Here is a 20,596-nt window from a genome sequence, read left to right as displayed (position 1 = left end):
ATATTCAGGATCAACAATATAAGTTTTTGAATCTTAATTTTTCCCAAAGTAACCGTTGGCTCTCACAAAGTCTGCACGGTTTGCATTGTTGTTGATGGGGAACGGATCTGCGGTTCCTACCTCTATGACTGGCTAGCTCATTATCTCTCAAAATGGCTCGGGAATCATTGTGAGATTGATACTATTTTGATCATTTCTATTTATTCGCAAGCTTTATAAGTCTTTCGGTGTCATAAATCAGATGTGTGTGAAAATAGCTTCAATATCGAGGCAACTTGTTTCTCCACTCTACTGCTACTTTAAACAAGTATAAAGGTGACTCTGAGTGTTATTACATACCTAGAGGGCCCTCATGATGATAAAAACATATTTAGAAGGGCATGAACAGTTTTTTTGCTTTAGCTGTGACAAATAAGTAAATTATTAATTATTCACCCAAGTTTGCGGAAATGTATTTCAAGTCAGTCAAATCCGTAACTAATTAACAGCCACAAACCAGGGTTTACTGTGTATGTAGTTTTAGTTGACACCAGTATCAGATTTAGGTCCAGTGTTAAGAGCAAAACAAATGCTTAAAAATGTTTGTAATGAAATATTGCTGAGTGCTTGTCAGTCAACACTCATCTGTCTAACAGCAGCTGGCTCTTTTTTCATAAATAAACTAAACAAATGAGTATAAAATAACAAAAACATAACTATTGCATTGCCCCAATTACCAATGCCAACTTCCATTTTTTGATCTGCAGTGCAATCCTAAAAGATGTGACCCAAATTGGATTTGACGTGAATATCAATCAATCAATGTTTATTTATACAGCCCTAAATCACAAGTGTCTCAAAGGGCTGCACAAGCCACAACGACATCTGCGGTACAGAGTCCACATACACCATTTCATTCATATCTAGCAGACGAATGAAATGCGTATTTCTCGTAGATAAAACATATACTGTGTCATCCTTCCAGGTCATCTGGACTTCAAGGGTCTCTTCCTGGTTAACGGCAACGCGGAGCGCGTGGGTTGGCTGCGCCAGCGCTACGACAGTGGCGAGGAGGTGGAGCTGGACAAGGAGGCGGACCTGGCGTCTGCGGTCAGTCTGCTCCGACTCTTCCTGCAAGAGCTCCCCGAACCCGTTATCCCAGCAGCCATCCAGGGGCACATACTACAACTGCATCAAGGTGCCCTGCTTCTCACCCACATTCTATTCTATTTCAGTACCCAACCAACTTTTATAGGATAATTAATTCTAATGGAATCATAATCACTGCTATTGTTAGGTTTGTCTTTCCTCATCCCATTCCTCTTTTAACTTTATCACAACACAAAATCGTTTCTAATCTCTTTGACAGCCATAGGGGAGTTTTAATACTGTCATTCGTTAAAATATAGCTTTGATAAAGCGGCATTTTTTGTCACGTTCTCTTCACGTCACCTCCCCAACATGATAGATTAGAATCTGAACTGGGGGCATGTACTTTTATTAAACCATGTATTATCCTGCACTGTGGCACCAAAATGTAATGGCTTTGCATTTAATGGCTTTAATGTAATTGAATGTGGCGTGCTGCCATGGCATTTTAATTACAGCCACACTTTGAAAATAAGTTGTTTTTTTCTTTACTTGAAAACAAATTAAAGTAGTATAATAAATTAGGGCTGGGCGATATGGCCTTTTATTAATATCTCAATATTTTTAGGCCATGTCACGATACACGATATATATCTCGATATTTTGCTTTAGCCTTAAATGAACACTTGATGCATATAATCACAGCAGTATGATGATTCTATGTGTCTACATTAAAACATTCTTGTTCATACTGCATTAATATATGCTCATTTTAAACTTTCATGCAGAGAGGGAAATCACAACTAAGTCAATTTATTAAAACTGTATTTATTAAACAGTTATTAAGCAGTGGCACAAACATTCATGTCATTTCCAAAACAGAAAGTGCAAGATTGTCAGAGACATTTTGAAACAAGCTTTTAGTGCACTTTTGTGCATGATGTCACTAAGATGACATATAATGATAAATAAATAATAAATGGGTTATACTTGTATAGCGCTTTTCTACCTTCAAGGTACTCAAAGCGCTTTGACAGTATTTCCACATTCACCCATTCACACACTGATGGAGGGAGCTGCCATGCAAGGCGCTACCAGCACCCATCAGGAGCAAGGGTGAAGTGTCTTGCCCAAGGACACAACGGACGTGACTAGGATGGTAGACGGTGGGGATTGAACCCCAGTAACCAGCAACCCTCCGATTGCTGGCACGGCCACTCTACCAACTTCGCCACGCCGTCCGTATCAAAACAACACTAAATTAAAGGCCTACTGAAACCCACTACTACCAACCACGCAGTCTGATAGTTTATATATCAATGATGAAATCTTAACATTGCAACACATGCCAATACGGCCGGGTTAACTTATAAAGTGCAATTTTAAAATTCCCGCCACACTTCCGGTTGAAAAACTCCTTTGGATATGATTTATGCGCGTGACGTCACAAAAGCAACGGAAGTGGTTGGACCCCATCGGACCCGATAGAAAAGCCTCTTGTTTTCTTCGACAAAATTCCACAGTATTCTGGACATCTGTGTTGCTGAATCTTTTGCAATTTGTTTAATGAACAATGGAGGCTGCAAAGAAGAACGTTGTAGGTGGGATCGATCTGTGTCTTAGCGGCTAAGTACAATACTTACAGCAACACAACAAGGACTACTTACCCTGATAGCAGACGCTTAGCCGATGCTTGCCGCCAAACCCACGGATGAAGTCCTTCGTCGCGCCGTTGATCGCTGGAATGCAGGTGAGCACGGCTGTTGATGGGAAGATGAGGGCTGGCTGGCGTAAGTGGAGCGCTAATGTTTTATTATAGTTCTGTGAGGTCCGGTTGCTAAGTTGCTAAATTAGCCTTAGCGTCGTTAGCAACAGCATTTTTAAGCCTTACCAGGCTGAGAATTTTTAACCGTGTAGTTACATGTACATGGTTTAATAGTATTGTTGCTCTTCTGTCTATCCTTCCAGTCAGGGGTTTATTTATTTTGTTTCTATCTTCATTTGAGAACGATGCTATCACGTTAGCTCAGTAGCTAAGTATGTCACCGATGTATTGTCTTGGAGATAAAAGTCACTTTAAATGTCCATTTCGCGTTCTCGACTCTCATTTTCAAGAGGATATAGTATCTGAGGTGGTTTAAAATACAAATCCGTGATCCACAATAGAAAAAGGAGAGTGTGGAATCAAATGAGCCAGCTTGTACCTAAGTTACGGTCAGAGCGAATGTCCATTTCGCGTTCTCGACTCTCATTTTCAAGAGGATATAGTATCTGAGGTGGTTTAAAATACAAATCCGTGATCCACAATAGAAAAAGGAGAGTGTGGAATCAAATGAGCCAGCTTGTACCTAAGTTACGGTCAGAGCGAAAAAAGATACGTCCATCACTGCCTCTCAAGTCCTTCACTGTAACGTTCCTCATCTACGAATCTTTCATCCTCACTCAAATTAATGGGGTAATCGTCACTTTCTCGGTCCGAATCTCTCTCGCTCCATTGTAAACAACGGGGAATTGTGAGGAATACTAGCTCCTGTGACGTCACGCTACTTCCGGTACAGGCAAGGCTTTTTTTTATCAGCGAGCAAAAGTTGCGAACTTTATCGTTGATTTTCTCTACTAAATCCTTTCAGCAAAAATATGGCAATATCGCGAAATGATCAATTATGACACATAGAATGGATCTGCTATTCCCGTTTAAATAAAAAAAAATCATTTCAGTAGGCCTTTAAAGTTCACTTTTTGTACAGAACGCCACTACAATAGTTTGAAACAAATAAAGTGCACTTTTGTGCATGATGCCACACAAGATATTTCAATAACTGTCAAATAAAAATTATCTGCATAATAGGAAATCAAATAGTGTATGTCCTTCGCTATGTGGTAGGTTACTGCGGACGTTATCTCCTTCTGTTGTTGACTATTTGTTTCATACGGAAATGGTTGCTTGGGCATTTTGTTGGTGTGGCACCGGCCGGAAATGTTGACATGCGGAGTTTCAAGTACTCTTCATTCTCTAGTGGGTGACTTTTCAAATGATGCTACAAATTAGCAGTAATGCTACTTTTTGTAGCAACGCTTTTGCCGCATACTTGACATATTACGGTTGTCTGTTCAACATATTCCCGCTTGAAGCCAAACCACCGCCAGACGATGGACCCAGTGCTGTTTTTCTTGGGAATTATTTATTTTTCCTTCATTTGTTACCAGATTCGCACCTTCTCTCTCTCATATTAACCACTCGCACCGCACCGCTAGCACCACAGCTAATGTTACCCATGTCTCTACCTCTCTGCTCCGCGAGAGCGTATGACGTTGCGCACGCGACAGTATGTGACGTATGTAAGAAATGCACTTGTTTTATGTCTCTGTGCGAAGGAGAGACAAGAAAGAGAGTGAGAAACGCATGCAGTGTAATGCCCGCAGCTAAAAGCAACTGCGTGAGAACGTATACTCGAATATCACGATATTGTCATTTTCTATATCGCAGAGACAAACCCGCGATATATCGAGTATATTTAATATATCGCCCAGCCCTATAATAAATATATTTTAGCCCCCAGAATAAATCACAAAGTCTGACGCTATTTTTAACTTTTATTAGCAAACTTATGATAACAAATGGCACAATTCAACACGTTTTACCTACCGTGCAAACACTTCCGTCTCTTGAGTCCGCACTTCCCCGTACACACAACTCTTCATTCTCTGCCATTCACCTTTCAGGCACAGACAATGTGTTTGTGACCATGAGAAAAACTAACATCCAATCCAAACCACACGTACATAAGACATTAACAATAGATGGTTGATACAGTATGAATTGATATATACAGTCTATAATTTGCGCACTATTAACAAGTTCTGTATCGAAAACGTGAACACCGGAAAAAGACTTTGATCACTGAAAACTATGCTACGGAAACCGGATGCAAACAAAACACACGCCATTGTGACTGTCTGGGGCATTTTCAGCATGTCTGCAATGTGGTGGTAATATTTATATATAACAGATATACCCGCGGACAGCCAAGTACAAAATGTGCAAATATTAAGAAGACAGTGGCGACTTTTAAGAAGAGAAAGTCCAACTGGAGCAGCAGTGCCAAGCAAGTATGACGTCATGCTCGCTGCAGCTAGCCTCTTTTGTCAGCGACATCAAGGCACAGAAGTTAAGAGTCTCTAAACACGACTACATTTTATAACACTAGAGAAGAAGATGTTAGATTTGTTGCTAATTGTTTTTCATTTTAAAAAAGTCATTAAAAGTCTGTAAATCTCAAGAAAGTACAAAAAGCAACAATTGAAAATATGGCAAAAGGACAAAAAAGATATATATGTTGATACGGATTCATAATGGATTGGTTTTAAATGTATGTATACATGTTTTTAGCCTTTTTAAAGAAAATCATATCATCATAGCAAATTATGCAAATTACTCGATGATGTAATGGGCACCACGCCCATAACCTCGCCCCCACCGCCACAGGCATCTTGGCAGTTTAGCTTTGATAATCCTATCACATTCTTTAAAAAGAACATGTGTACCACCACCTCCTCCTTCCTGTTGAAACAATCACAGTGATGACCGTGATTGAAACAGTCGTACCTGTGCTTTCCTTATATAATCTTTATTTTCCTCCCTCCTTTCAGCAGAATATAGCAGCGAGGAAGAGCTGTGCAGAAACCTGAAGTTCCTGCTGCAGCAGCTTCCACAGCTCAACTACGGCCTGCTGCGCTTCCTGTGCCGATTCCTGGCGAGTGTGGCGTCGCTTCAGCAAGAGAGCTGGAACATCGGAGCGCTTGCTGCCGTCTTTGGACCGGACATCTTCCAGTAAGACTCCGCCGTAGGCCGTTCAATCGTTTTGTTCATTCCAGTCAAACACAACACGTTGCAAGCCCAATTCATCAGTCATATGTTGTTTTATTTCGAATCCATTACGGTCGTTTATAAAGGCGGTACAGAAATAATACGTAGGCGGAACAATGCTAGGTAGTGCGTTGCTATACTGAGGACGGTCAAGTTCATTTTGTTGCTTTCAGTTAACCGTCCATCCATCCATCCATCCATCGTCTTTCGCTTATCTGAGGTCGGGATGCGGGGGCAGGCTTTCAGTTAACCTTTTCTTTTAATTATGTCTTCCAAGCTCTTCTGATGGCGGTGCGTCAAGGAAAAGGGAAGTGGAATAAAATTAGTCATCTTAAAATGCTCAGAAAGCAACATGCCGGTCCAAACCCCTTACCGTATTTTTCGGACCATAAGGCGCATTAAAGGGATCATATTTTTATTTGTATTTTTTTTTTTCCATTTAAAAGACTTCCTTGTGGTCTACATAACATGTAATGGTGATTCTTTGGTCAAAATGTTGCATAGATTGTTTTACAGAACATTTTCGAGTCACTTTCTGACCGTCTCTTCAGGATGTGCCGTTTTGTGGGCGGTCTTATTTACGTGGCTCCACTTCGACAGCGTCTTCTCCGTGTCATCTCTGTTTTACCGGTAGTTTTTAGCGCTTCCATAGCGAGGCCACTGACGGATATAAGTTACAACTGTACGCTACTTTATATAAGAAATGGCAACAGCGGAGGATGTATGCCCCACAACAAGAGGATAGAGAAAAAAAAGGAGCTCATTGACTACTCCACGGACTACGATGGAGAACGCGGGCAAATTTTCGAGACTTACGCAGATTTCAAGCAGGTATCACCAATAGGTTAGAAAAGTTGGTTTTGTATAATGTTGCAAAAAAAATTTTCAGATAATGTCTCCTAGTAGGTGCCATTTTGGGGTCCTAATACACACACACACACCATAATAATAATCGTATGTTGAAGCACAGTATGTCTGACTACGGTAGACGTAATGCTCCGCATTCCATAAAGAGGTGCGGCTTTATAGCTTACCAAAGTCATGCTAATACATTTTGACAGATTTTTGAGCGCCGTATATAATGTTATATATTTCTCAATGAAACATCTTAGTTGCTTGCTTACGGGTACTTGCTAGCGTCATTTATTGAACAGGTGTCAACCTGCAGTCCACACATCTCTGTGTGACTGCCATCGACTGGTCACACTTATAACTACACCCGTGTACCAAATAAAATTGCTTCGAGGTCTGTAAACACAAATTAGGTGCACCGGGTTATAAGGCGCACTGTTGATTTTTGAGAAATTTAAAAGAGTAGCGCTATAGTCAGAAAAATACAGTAACCGCCGTCAAGGATAAAGATGGTTTTCTTGAATATATGAAGGGATTTGCTCCTTTGAAAATATTACTAATAACTAAATGCTGGTAAACACAAAGTTTTTGTTAATATTAAAATATTTATTTTTTACAGACCCCACACATAAAGATAAAAAATCAGGCATTGAGCAGTTTGGATGTTTAGGTGTGTGTTGTGTTACGATAATATCAACAGAGATAAAGACTCCATCCCACTCTGGTCCTCCAAGCCCGAAATCTGGCATGAACAAACGTGATCTAACAAAGTCGAAGAAGAAGAAGAAGAAGATGAAAAGCAACCAACTACTGTATAGCAACAACCAGAGAAATAGGCAATATAGAAGAGAAGAGAAAATGATGGTAAGAGAAAAATGCCAAACTTAAAAAAAAAAAAGATGAAAAGAGTGTAGGGGAAAAAACATGGAGATGATGTAAACATAGGCTTTATAATCTACTACGCTACGTTCTCAACAAAATAGTTGCAATGCCGGTGTTTTTTTTGGCTTCTGTGCCACGTCTCAATTAACAGACCATTCCCCACAGACATGAAGAGATTTGATTGTAAATATTGAACACATACAATATTTACGATTGTCGTCTCCACCCATTGTTGAAGCCAATTATCAGAACAAATTTCAAAAGAACATTAATATTGGCTGTGATTTAAATCATTTGTTTTTTGCCCTTAAAATGACTTGTTTTCTGAGTTTGAAAACAACAATATAAACGACAAAACTTGTTTATAATAAAAAATACCAATCCATCTACTCTAGTATCGACCAAATAATGATACTATACTTGGTGTTTTTGTATGGATCCGCCCACCTTTGTTGACATTCAAGAGCTCTCGCTTGTAAGAAACGTAGTTTATTTGCCACCTTGGAAGCGAGGATTGCGGACTGTGAAATGGCTTTGCAACGTGGAGCTAGAATGCTACATTGGGTTGAGGACGCTTTTGTTAACTTGTCGCTTGGAATCTGCAGAAAGAATGTGTCATCAACATGTATTAACACAATATAACGATTTATATAATTTATATTGTCTATATCGCGCAACACTACACCCGATTATCGAAGTTAATTTGTGTCTTTACTACCGATACATTTTTGGACAGTTGAATTTAAGTAATTTAATCCTTTGCATTTGAATTTTGTGATCCGAATTTTTAAACATGAAATTATGCAGAACATTTAAATGAATACAAATTCGTAAGCAAAATGCTTGTGTTTTACAAATGCAGTTTGTGAAAATGCCCCGTTTTGAATTTCAGTGTATAGAAAGTAATTACACAAAAACTCAGATTTGCAAAACCTACCCATGTCACGTGACTGCAAACTTGACATCTGTTTGGCTGCTTTTGATACATCAATGTTGCTTTCAGTCTTAATTTACCAAAAGTGGATTTTGAGTTTTGAGCAACAATTTTATCTGCACTGAATTTTTATAAACTTAATTTTTAAACACACACTATTTTGCTTTCAAATATTTATTCAACAAAATGTTCAGCATATTTATACATACAGCAATAGATGATATCTGTCAATTACCTGGCACCTTCTATGTTAGCTACTTCTCTTTGTTTTTAATATCTATTTTCTATTTTCTGCTGGATTTACTCTCTATTTTATGCTGCAGCTGTCACATATACTGTAATATTGTACATGGTAATTGTTATATATTGTATATATGATATAGACATAATATATCAGTATAAATAATATACTGTACATATATTATGTAAATATTACGTATATATGTTATATTTTATATCGCTATATTTAGTCTATTTATACCTGCATTGTCCTTTCCATCCTTCCACTTTCCATCATTGTAACTGAGCTACTGTGTGGAACAATTAAAGTTTGTCTAAGTCTAAGTCTATTTGAAATGTAACGCAATAAATTCAGTTGCATAAATTGTGTCAAAAAGAGCTTTGATCATGAAGACACAGGTGTCTACTCTGTTCCATAGTAAATATTACACCCTCTTCTCTTCTTGTCCTGTCGTCCACGTGCAGTCTGTCAACAGAAGGCGAGGACCTTCGGGACCAGGAGTCCGTCAGCCGAGTGCTGGCAGAGCTGCTGGACAACCAGGAGGGCTTGTTTGACTCTGAGGACGACGACGTCTCCACCACCAACGACTACAGCTCCATCAACGAACAGGTACCATCTGTGATCCACTTTGTGTGTCTCCTCAGCACACAGGTGGTATTCTGTGCCGAGTACACGCGCAGTTACGCAAGAGCCGGGGCAAAATGTAGAAGGAGCGGCAGAGAAAGCCGCCAGGACGATTTAGACGGACAGAGAAGGAAGAAAGATGGAGAGGGAGTGGTGGCCAGGGAGAAGAAGCTGGTGATGATGCAATCGTGCAACTGACACCTACTTCCTCCCTGCTAAGAAACCTTCATAATGGGAACCAACCGGACAAAACATCTTGACAATACACAGATTAATATGGTCTACTCTAATCTATTACAGAACACTGGAGAATGCATAACTGCACTCTGGACTATGATCGTTTTAATTGGCTGAATGGAGTCATGTTAGAGATGCCAAGAGTGCATATAAACCTTTATGATGCTGTCAAGAGTGTATATACCGTAAACCTTTATGATACTGTCAAACTCTGATAAGCTGCTCATCAACAATCTGTTTAACTTGGGACTTTTTAAAGAAGAGAGGGTGGCCTAGTTTGAGCAGCAGCGAGATGTTACGCCCACACACATACATTATTACTCTCACCTCAGCCTCCTTTTACTTCTTCCTTTTAGTTTTCTGTCTGCTCCAACCTGAAGCCAGGTCTTCACAGCGTGAGCTGCAGCGCCACCAAGAACTGTTTTTATCACTCGGATTCTACACTGCAGAAAATAACATGTCTGATTTTCTCATTTAAAGGGCAACTGCACTTTAAGAAGATAATCACAATCCTTATGTAAAACAAGCCCACGTGTAGTTTTTTGTTTTTTTATGCATTCTAACGTTATAAATAAACATTAGCAAGAGTCAGCTAACAATGAAACCAATATACTGGTAATGGAAACACACATCTTTCTATAACAGCTGCACTCAGGCGGAGGGCAGGGTACACCCTGGACAAGAGGCCACTTCATCGCAGGCCAACATAGATAGACAGGCAACCATTCACGCACCAGGGCCAATTTAGTGGATCCGGCTTTAGTGAAACACTAAGCGTCATGTAGCAGTATTGCTAAGTGCTGAACAAGATATACATACTAGGAACATAGTAAAACAATCGCATACTGTACAATGTCTTCTGGGATGCCGACTGATGGGATGTGTATATCTTCCCGTTTAGATGAAAAATTCATAATCTAACTGGAGGTTAAAAAAAAAAGGTGGCAACAAACAAGCGTTTTTCCGGGTGGAAGTTTTCTCTTTTATTTACCTAGGAAAGGAATTGACCTTCACCAGCTGAGTAGCGATGTAGCAGCACACTTGCTAAATTTGTCTATTATTAAAACGCAGACAATTAGACTACCCTACTCTTACCCTGCAGGCCAAAGTGGGCTCCAATCGGACTTATTTGAGATCAGATTTTTTCCAGCTGACTGTTTACACTGCAAGTAAAATGTGATTTTTATCAGGACCCAATGTGGCCTTGACGTCACTTGCATGCGCACTTAGATAAAGTGAAAACATAGGAAGTTGCCTTGGAGAAAGTCGCGACTACTACAAAATAAAATAAAAGTCGCAACACCTTAAAACATTTTTTTTTACTTGAAAGTAATATCTATGAATTAATGTATATAGTGTAATATATTTAGAAGGGTTGTAATCTTTTTATGGCTGTTAAGTAGAGGAGACACTGACATCAGCGTGGATCTACGGGAGCTTTATTTTTCAACTCACATGTAAGCAAATGTGCCACAGCGTCGATGGAATTCCGGTCTTTAAACAATCGCTATTTCTTGGGAATCAAAATATATATATTCATATATTACATTAACTAGAAACCAAAACCGGATGTTGTGATGAAATATCCATTTCCGCTGGCAACTGCATCTTTCCGGCACGCACGAGTGACGTGGTTCGCCCAAAGCTGACAAAAAATCTGATTCAGGTCACATACAGGTCGCATTGCGTTTAGACGGAAGTCACATTAGAAATGATCAGATTCCAATCGGATTCAGGTCTACCTCCTGATGTGGCCTGAATCTGATGCCAAAAGATCAGATTTGAAGCACTTTGGACCGTTGAGACTGGCAAAAAAAAATATCTGATTTGGTGTGGGGGCCTTAGTCCTAGTTGTCTGCATTATAGCTTATAATAATAATATCACTAATACTTTGATAATATTCAGGTCACGGGATGTCAATGGAGTATTGTTGTTTTTGTAATGTTTTGTTAGAGGATAGGCACAATAGAGTACTCCAGTTAGCTGCATTGTTAGCCACCTTTATGCTGTATTTTATGAGTGGGAATGCATTAAAAAAAGAAACATTTGGGTTTTTGCCTTAACATAGGGATTGTGAATGATGGGGAACATTTAAAAAAAATGTGCCGTATTTTTCTGAGTATAAGTCGCTCCGGAGTATAAATCGCACCGGCCGAAAATGCATAATAAAGAAGGAAAAAAACATATAAGTCGCACTGGAGTATAAGTCGCATTTTTGGGGGAAATGTATTTGATAAAACCCAACACCAAGAATAGACATTTGAAAGGCAATTTAAAATAAATAAAGAATAGTGAACAACAGGCTGAATAAGTGTACGTTATATGACGCATAAATAACCAACTGAGAACGTGCCTGGTATGTTAACGTAACATATTATGGTAAGAGTCATTCAAATAACTATAACATAGAACATGCTATACGTTTACCAAACAGTCTGTCACTCCTAATCACTAAATTCGATGAAATCTTATACGTCTAGTCTCTTACGTGATTGAGCTAAATAATATTATTTGATATTTTACGGTAATGTGTTAATAATTTCACACATAAGTCGCTCCTGAGTATAAGTCGCACCCCCGGCCAAACTATGAAAAAAACTGCGACTTATAGTCCAAAAAATACGGTAGTTCTCCTTTAAATCTTAATATGAAATCGATATACATTACCTCAATTTTTCACAGTGAAGGCTCTGTCCGTAATCAGTCACCCCTGACCTCACAAATCGAACAATGACACATTTTCTTCGCATTTCACCTCCTTTAGATGTCCCAGAACTTTTGTCCAGGTGTGTTGACTAACCAAAAATGTAAAGGCAATATTTGGGGCAGTGTCTTAATGGAAACTAGATAAAGCTGTTTTCTGCTCCTGTTATATCCTTACCTACTCAGGCTCAAGAACATGTATCAAGGTGTCTTTACATTACGCAGAAACACACAGTGATGGAGCAGTTCTTTTGATTTAAAAATGTTGCAAACACATCCTGCTCTGTGGGCGCCAGGATTTAACGGCGTGTGTCCTCTAATATCGTTACGCTGCCTTTCATTACTTGGTCAGCACAGCATCTGAATGAGCTGGAAGAGTCATACCCCCAAGGTTCATTGCTCAAGATGTCATCCGCTACATTTAAAGGGTGCACTTGAGAGCTATCTTGGCTGACATATAGGGTTATTTTCCCGTAGTGGCCTCTGAGTAATGTGCTCTGTGCACCATTGGAGCACATGCATGAGTGCAAACAACGTGTGAGGGAGAAATACATATCAGGTGAAAACAAAAAAACACAATCAGTCCAAGTAGTTTGAAGACAAAAATGTATTTTGCTTAATTGCACGCTGGCACAGTGGAGTTCAGTGAGTCATCCTTGTGTCTGGATGTGACGACGCAAGAATCTCCCAGCAGCCAATCAGAATCCTGGAGTGATGATGTTGCCATAGCGACTCTGCAGACAGCAGCAGATGGGTTTGCTGTTGAGACGAGTGAAGGGGAGAAGAGAGGAGAGGACAAACCGGATACTGGAAAAGAAGCTAATGTGTTTTGTTGACGACAGATTAACACAGAATTATTCCCCTCGCCATAGGCCATGCCCCCAAACTACATTTTGGTATACACTGCATCTGACTTTACCGGCTTGAAAACAAAGATATACAACATGAAATGCGAATCAAGTACTGCAAAAAAACATATGCAAATCATAAAAAAAACACCTTTATTGATGCCCACCCCCTGCATAATGTGAATATGTTTAAATTTTGACATGCTGGTGTATTTTGTATGAATTATTCAGCCTTTTCTTACTTTTATAAATGAAATCATGGTCAATTTAATTTGTAGAATGAGAATTTAAAGGATGGTGGTGGCAACATCATGTTGTGGGGATGATTCTCTGCAGAAGGAACGTCAGTGCAGAAAAATATTTGAGAAATCCTGCACGATAATGTGTTTCAACCTACAAAAGAACAATGCCTTGTGATATTTATTTTCCAACAAGACAATGACCCAAGGCATACAGCAAAAGCGAAACAGAACTGGTTCAAAGATAACAGGGAAAAAATGTTTGAGTGGGCAAGTCAAAGCCCAGATCTCAATCTGTGTGGATTTGTGGCTGGCTTGCAAAGGTCTGTTTACGCCTGATCCCCAGGCAACCTGACAGAATTTGAGCTTAAAGGAAATTGTAATGACCAGATGTGCCAGCCTGACTGAGACATACTGTATCCACACAGACAGTGCTGTAATTGCAGCCAAAGGTACATCTACTAAATACTGATGTGAAGAGGTTGAATACTAGTCATTTACATAAAATTAATTTTTTTGATTCAAATTCCTGTCAAAAGAAGTCCAATTAAACTGATCATGATTTAATTTATTACAGCAATACAAGGCTGAAACATTCAACACACGTTTACAAGGCATTGTAACTTTAAAAACTATTCCATCTATCAGTTGCACTCAAAATGTAGCCCCATTGTACTAAAAAAAACAATAAATGTAGGGATGAGTGTTCAGTTCGGTACTTTTATATGACCAAATTACATCAGTAGTAAGGGGTAGCAGTTCCCGTCCCATATGTAATACCATTATTGCACGGGACGTCACGTCCGGTTGCAGACACTGTACCGGCACAAGTAACGTTGCAGTTTTAAGGCCAACAAAGAAAGCATGTAAAGCTGCCAAACGTAAGGCTACACTTATCAAAATACACTGGCTCGATGTTAATTACAATGGATATGCCATATACATGCTACAAATTTTTTATAATCAAATGTTGTCTGTCTATCTGTGTTGGCCCTGCGATGAGGTGGCGACTTGTCCAGGGTGTACCCCGCCTTCCGCCCGATTGTAGCTGAGATAGGCTCCAGCACCCCCCGCGACCCCAAAGGGAATAAGCGGTAGAAAATGGATGGATGGATGGAAACTACAACTCAGATGCACGTTAAAGTCAGACAGCTGGTGTATAATAACTAGAGTACTTACAGTATAAACACTTTGAAAAAGACAAGCCAATTTAATGGCAAAGACTACTCTCTGACTATGGCAACATGCCACTGACAAACTGAAATGAAGGCTTACTTGCAAATGACACCAGCACAGTTATCATTATCAGCTCAGTGTCAAATGTAACATTTATTACCACATGAACACACACAAAAGTACCGGTGTGGATTCCCAAATTTATACAGTATTTAAATTGTCATTGATTCATTGGTTTATTCAAACTGCTGTAACAGTGATGATTTTTGGTAATTGGCCATGGTAAATTGCCATGCAGCTGTATGTAATACAACAATGTGTATTGTTTTCTTGTTACCAAAATGGCGTCCCCTCCTTTTTGTTGTCTTGTCTCTGGTCTTCCTCCCCCCTCATTGCCTCCATCGTCTTCCTCCTCCGCCCGTTCACCTGCTACTTGGACGTTTATATTTAGAAGTGTTATGAAACGGCCGTCCATCTCCACACCCTAAATGTCAAAGCTAAGTTACGTCAGACAAGAAGGTTGTTTCATGGCAGAAGTTTACATCACACCTTTACGGGCAAATTGTAAAGTTACAAGAGTTACATAACCCCGTCATATTTAGAAGGTGGCAGTCTTTATGGTATTCTTAATGAGGTAACCTTGGAACTGCTCAAGTAGACGCACGCAACAACTGTGACCTTTTTGCCTTTGTGGACGTCTTCTCGCTCCGTTGTAAAATGTCACTGTCACATACCTGCACCTCAATTATGTACCCATAAATACTCATTTTCCCAAATTCTTTTTAAAGAGTTGTTACGATAACTTATTTTTGCATACCGTAGCTTTGTAAACAACTAAGTTTGCAATTTTATAACCCGTTTGTCTTGTCTTCAGATCACAGAGCTGTTTGACGACGACAAGTGTGAGGCGGAGTGCGAAGAGCTGCCTCAGGATGGCGACGAGGGTCCTGCCTCCTCAAACTCACCGCGACGGACACACACGGATAATCCTGCCGACAGGTGAGCACTCCGTATTGTGTGGTTTATAGGGGACATCACTCCAAAACATAAAGTGCAACATCAAAACCATTAATTCCATGACAATTAGTAGCTTTCTGTACACAATAGCAATATTCTAATACGACAGAACTTTAAAGGGGAACTGCACTTTTTTGGAATTTTGCCTATTCTTCACAATCATTATGAAAGACATGATGACAGATTAATGTTTCTTTTTAATGCATCCTAAATAGTAAATAAACCTAAATAAAAGTCCACTTAAAGCGGAGCCAAAAGGAGCTCCACTTTTTCACTCATAAAATCTGATAAATAACCATTCAAAAATCGCCAACAATATATTTATATTTCGTGACTTGAATATTAACCAAGTATTAGTGATATTGTTATTATAAGCGCTAACGCAGACAGAATATTTATAGCGACGCTGTGATCACTGTCATGTCTCCCTATGCTTACATCATAAAGAGGTCTGCTGCGTCCTCACTTCCTTGATCCCTGTAAGTTTACTGTAGATCATAAATCATGTATCTCACCTGGACAGAAGAAGTCTGAGTAGGCATTCCGACAAGTTGGTACACTTTGACAGCCATTTAGGACCCTAAAATGACCAGAACGACACGAAAAGACGCTTGGTCCCCCCGCCCTTCCTCCCCGTTTATTGTGAGGATTTTAGACATTCTTCACCTAAATGGGAATATATAAACATCCTAGGAGTCGGCATCCTAATGACAGCAGACCTTGTACAGTAAGTGATGTATTATTATGTTTGTTGACTCTCAAAAAGTCTAAAGTGAGTAATAATCAGTGATGAGAAAAAAAGCAAATGTGATGCGTTTTTGAAATTAAGTGCTTAAAATTGGCAAAATACGTAGATATTGAATGTTGTTATAAATGTGCCCGTTACTACATAACATTATATAAAACCTCAATGGAGGTGTTTGGATGTTTTTTTAAGGGTTTTGTAGGCGGAATTGTGCGGCTCCCGTAGGCACCATTGAAAGTGGACTTTTGATCGCATTTATTTAATGTTTAGAATGCATTTAAAAAAAAAATCATCCATCGTCATGTCTTTCATAACGATTGTGAACGATGCACAAAAAATATTTGCCTATCATTCTCAATCCTTATGTGGGACAAGCACACATTTTTTTTCTTTTTTTAATGCATTCTAATTTCTAAATAAAATCTAGCTATTGGTGGCTAACAACGGAGGAATTATATATATAGCGCTCTAAAAATATCCAAAAACGTCCATCAACGTTTTACACACATGGTGTAAGTATACATATAATGTAGTAACATGCAAATGTACAATAACATTTAATATTTATGTATTTTTCTTATTTCAAGCATAAAAAATTCTATTCATGGGACAAATGATGATCCAGAACCTTATATTTTTGGGCCTGGGTATAAGGAGGATGATCTCCAAGTTTTAGAAGCTGAGTGATAAGCAGATCCAGCAAGTAGCGATATTGCTAAGTGCTAAACAAGAAATACAAACTACGAACATAATAAAAACAATCATTTACTGTACAATGTCTGTTCTGACTGGAACGCCGACTGATGGGCTGTTTATATCTTCCTGTTCAGATGAAGAATTGATCATAATGCTCATGCAGGTTAAAAAAAAAATGTGGGCTTGAACGAGCGTCTTTTTGTGTTTTTCTCGCCATCTCAAATTTTCGGTTTATGGCCACAACTTTTACTATCCAGGTGAGAGGCATGATTTATCATCTAGAATGAACTTTCACCAACTCAGAGGCGATGCAGCAGCTCGCCAGCTCAGTACAGTATGTCAATAGCTACAAAGTTGATCACAAAGTACTGGTTAATATGCAGGTCATGACATGTAAATTGTTGGTGGTTTTTGGATGTTTTTTAGAGGACTTTATGGGCACAATAGATGACTCCTATTAGATTCATTGTTAGCCACCTTATACTTGCTGTATATTATGTCTTAAATAGGGACTGAAGGATTGGCACTATTCCAAAAAAGTGCAGTTCCCCTTTAAACACAACAAGTATCCTTAAAAGAGTGTTATCACGATGAAAAGCAAGTTGCTTAAGGTAGAGATTGATGTGTGTCCTTGCTCATATTCAGTAGATCATTAATCTTTTCAGCTGCTCGTAAGTTTGTCATGATGTTCTGAAATTGGCTGCGTGATTCTATTTTAACGCAGGCACTAACCTTGACAACTTAACAGCAGTGAGCTCCAGTTAAAGTACCACAAAATGTTGTGTTAAAAAAACTTGGGGGAACTTGTAAAAGTCTTAGAAAAGATTGTAATTTTGCATGATGTCATCGCCGTTTGTCGGATATTCAGCTTTGAATTCGGACAAAAGCTTTCTGCGTTTGGTTTTGGAGAAGTTATATTAGCGTTATACATTGACAGGTCGTAAAAGATCTACAAAGTGTCTGTAAAAGTGTTTTTGAAGGTAAACTGCATACTGTAGCCCGGTGGGTCAGACAGCTCATGACGACTACCAGATACACCACATAATGAGTCTTCTTCCAGATAGACCCAAGGGTTCCTCTGATCTGATCTCCTCTAAGATGATTACTGCATTCAGACTAATGCACATTACACATATGACACATTTCACACCATGCATTTAGACGAACTAACTAGTCATCGACGTTATTTGGCATTAAGCGCTAGGTGCGTTATCATTCAATAAGAAATTAGTAAAAATGAATGGATATGAATTGAACTGATAATTACATTGGTTCTTTCATGGCCCATTGTCCCACCCCTTCATAATATAGTTGAGTGTTTTTTTCTGTAATCCTGCTAACAAACACACGTTTATGTAAACAGTTTCTTTAGTTGAATCAATTTGGGTGTGAGGATTTGTGTTCGTGCATGCCTCAATTTCCTGCCCCATGCTGGCACTAAAGATGATTGGAGACAGTAATCCAGCAAGCACACGCATTGATTTTTCTGAACTGGACTTTCTTGCACATTCATTTGTTAAGAAGAGGTTTTATGTCACCAGCCTCATGACAGAGACAAAGTGTCCACTCGGCATAAATGCCAGCCTCAATGTTGACTCAATTAATCACAGTTGTGTTGGATCAACTGTGTGTTATGATAACGTCGCTCTTGAATAACATCGACATATTTACAGAGGATTCCCGTCCTCGTTCTCTGCATGTTTGCGGTCAATGCCTTGTTTGTGGGACAACATGGTGGGAATTGTTTGTGTGTGTGTGAAGACTTTCTGTGGTTTACTAGCATAGACATATTTAAAACCATCCTGGCCAGACTCTCTGGATATTTTAAGTCTTGTGTGATTGTTGCAGTTGGCATTAGTGTGTGTGTGTGTGTGTGTGTGTGTGTTGGTCCTCTAAGATGACCGTCTGGCTGCCAGCAGGGATTAATGCTGTAATGTAAGCTTTCAGGTTCACAGCCGACATTAGCAAAGCATTTGATCATCGGTGACCCAAAGCGTGAGGATAAGTTGCTCGGTTTGAACCGCCACACATTGTTCGATAGCTGTGACCCGAGGACGAGTTAATTGGCTTTCAAATGTCATGGTCACTCTGGCTGCACCAAAAAACAATCATTAATGCTTACAACGCAATAATTCACTTATAAATGGTCATTAAAATTCTTAGAAATGTGCTAAAAAAATATGTAAACTCTATAAATGTTTTTTTTAAACCGCTTAATGTTTTACAGAATTCTTGTGACTTAAATTGGGAATGCCAAGGTGGAACCCAATACATCCCACGCCGGTTCACCCATTATGTTGTAATATAAATAGAGCTAATCTGTTATAGCATAGAGCTAATTTGTTATAGCAGGGGTATCAAACTCATTTTCGCTCAGGAAAATCTATTCCCACGCGGGCCCGAAAAGTAAAGACCATTTCAAAATTGTTTTCTTTGTTTTACTTCGGCCAAATATAAGACAAGTACATTCTGAAAATGTACACATTACAAATAATTCTCTTGGCAAAACACTTCAAATGAGTTGAAAATTCTGCGGCAAAAAAATTGTGCAGTTTCAAAAACACCATGACGAACACATTGAACTGAGATTTTGTCTCAGTGTATTTACAATGCCATTCAACTTTAAGCACTTCCTGTTGAGCAATCTCATGTTGACAGTTCACCATTTGACACCCCTGTGTTATAATGTCATGTTGTCACCATTATATTAACACACCTTTATTACCTGTAACTGAGCATGTTACTGAAAAAGTAACATTTCAACAGTGTGTGACCTTAGAGAACATGTTTTATAAGTGTCATGCTTCAAACCCCGCTTTTATAAAAGCTGTGAACTACAAAATGTGCTTATCCTAACCATTAATCCTGACTTCATTATTTTGATAAAACATTTCGCTGAGATTTGTTTGTTTTGTAGGTTATATGTTGTGCTCCTGAGTTAATGTTGCTGATCAAATAGAAATTATTATTGAGTTTATTTAATTTTTTATTATCAAATGGTTTTCGATGCGTTCAAAAATTTTTTATTTCAGGCAAATTTAATATTAAACTTAATTTAGTTTTTCCGTTACAGACTTTAAAACAATGTTAAAGTTATTTTTGTTGTAAGTTCATCTATATTTCTTGATTAGTTTTTCTTTAATGTTAAGGATACAATGTTGTGCAAAGGTGTAACCATAAACATTTTATTAGACAAATTATTGTACCGTATTTACCGGAATATAGAGCGCACCGGTATATAGGTTACCTTACACCCATTAAATTTTGAGGAAAACAAATATTTTCCATATATAAGCCGCACCAGACTGTAAGCCGCAGATATATACTTTGTAAAAGGGGTTATTGACACAAAGTTTTTGTTTAAATGTTTATTTACGTACCTTAACTGTTGCCAAACGGTGTCTGTAACTCAACAGTAAAACGTCTGATCAAACAAAACCGAAGTCATCGTCATGGACCCACTAGC

The 20,596-nt window shown here is 38.8% G+C and overlaps 1 protein-coding gene across 8 annotated transcripts in view; it reads left to right on the top strand.

Moving 5' to 3' along the window:
- Window positions 1-20,596, top strand: part of fam13b (family with sequence similarity 13 member B) — a 129,601-nt gene that overhangs the window by 33,985 nt on the left and 75,020 nt on the right. For 6 of the 8 annotated variants that reach the window (XM_062039956.1, XM_062039953.1, XM_062039957.1 and 3 more), the window contains 4 exons: window positions 965-1,177; window positions 5,719-5,899; window positions 9,309-9,453; window positions 15,547-15,671. In XM_062039956.1, the coding sequence (XP_061895940.1) occupies window positions 965-1,177; window positions 5,719-5,899; window positions 9,309-9,453; window positions 15,547-15,671 (664 nt within the window). The remainder of the gene's footprint in view (window positions 1-964; window positions 1,178-5,718; window positions 5,900-9,308; window positions 9,454-15,546; window positions 15,672-20,596) is intronic. The other 2 variants (XM_062039955.1, XM_062039959.1) reach the window with 1 other exon arrangement.

This window comes from Entelurus aequoreus, linkage group LG28, assembly GCF_033978785.1.
Source record: "Entelurus aequoreus isolate RoL-2023_Sb linkage group LG28, RoL_Eaeq_v1.1, whole genome shotgun sequence".
NCBI classification, from domain to species: domain Eukaryota; kingdom Metazoa; phylum Chordata; class Actinopteri; order Syngnathiformes; family Syngnathidae; genus Entelurus; species Entelurus aequoreus.
This window is presented reverse-complemented; position numbering and strand designations above follow the sequence as displayed.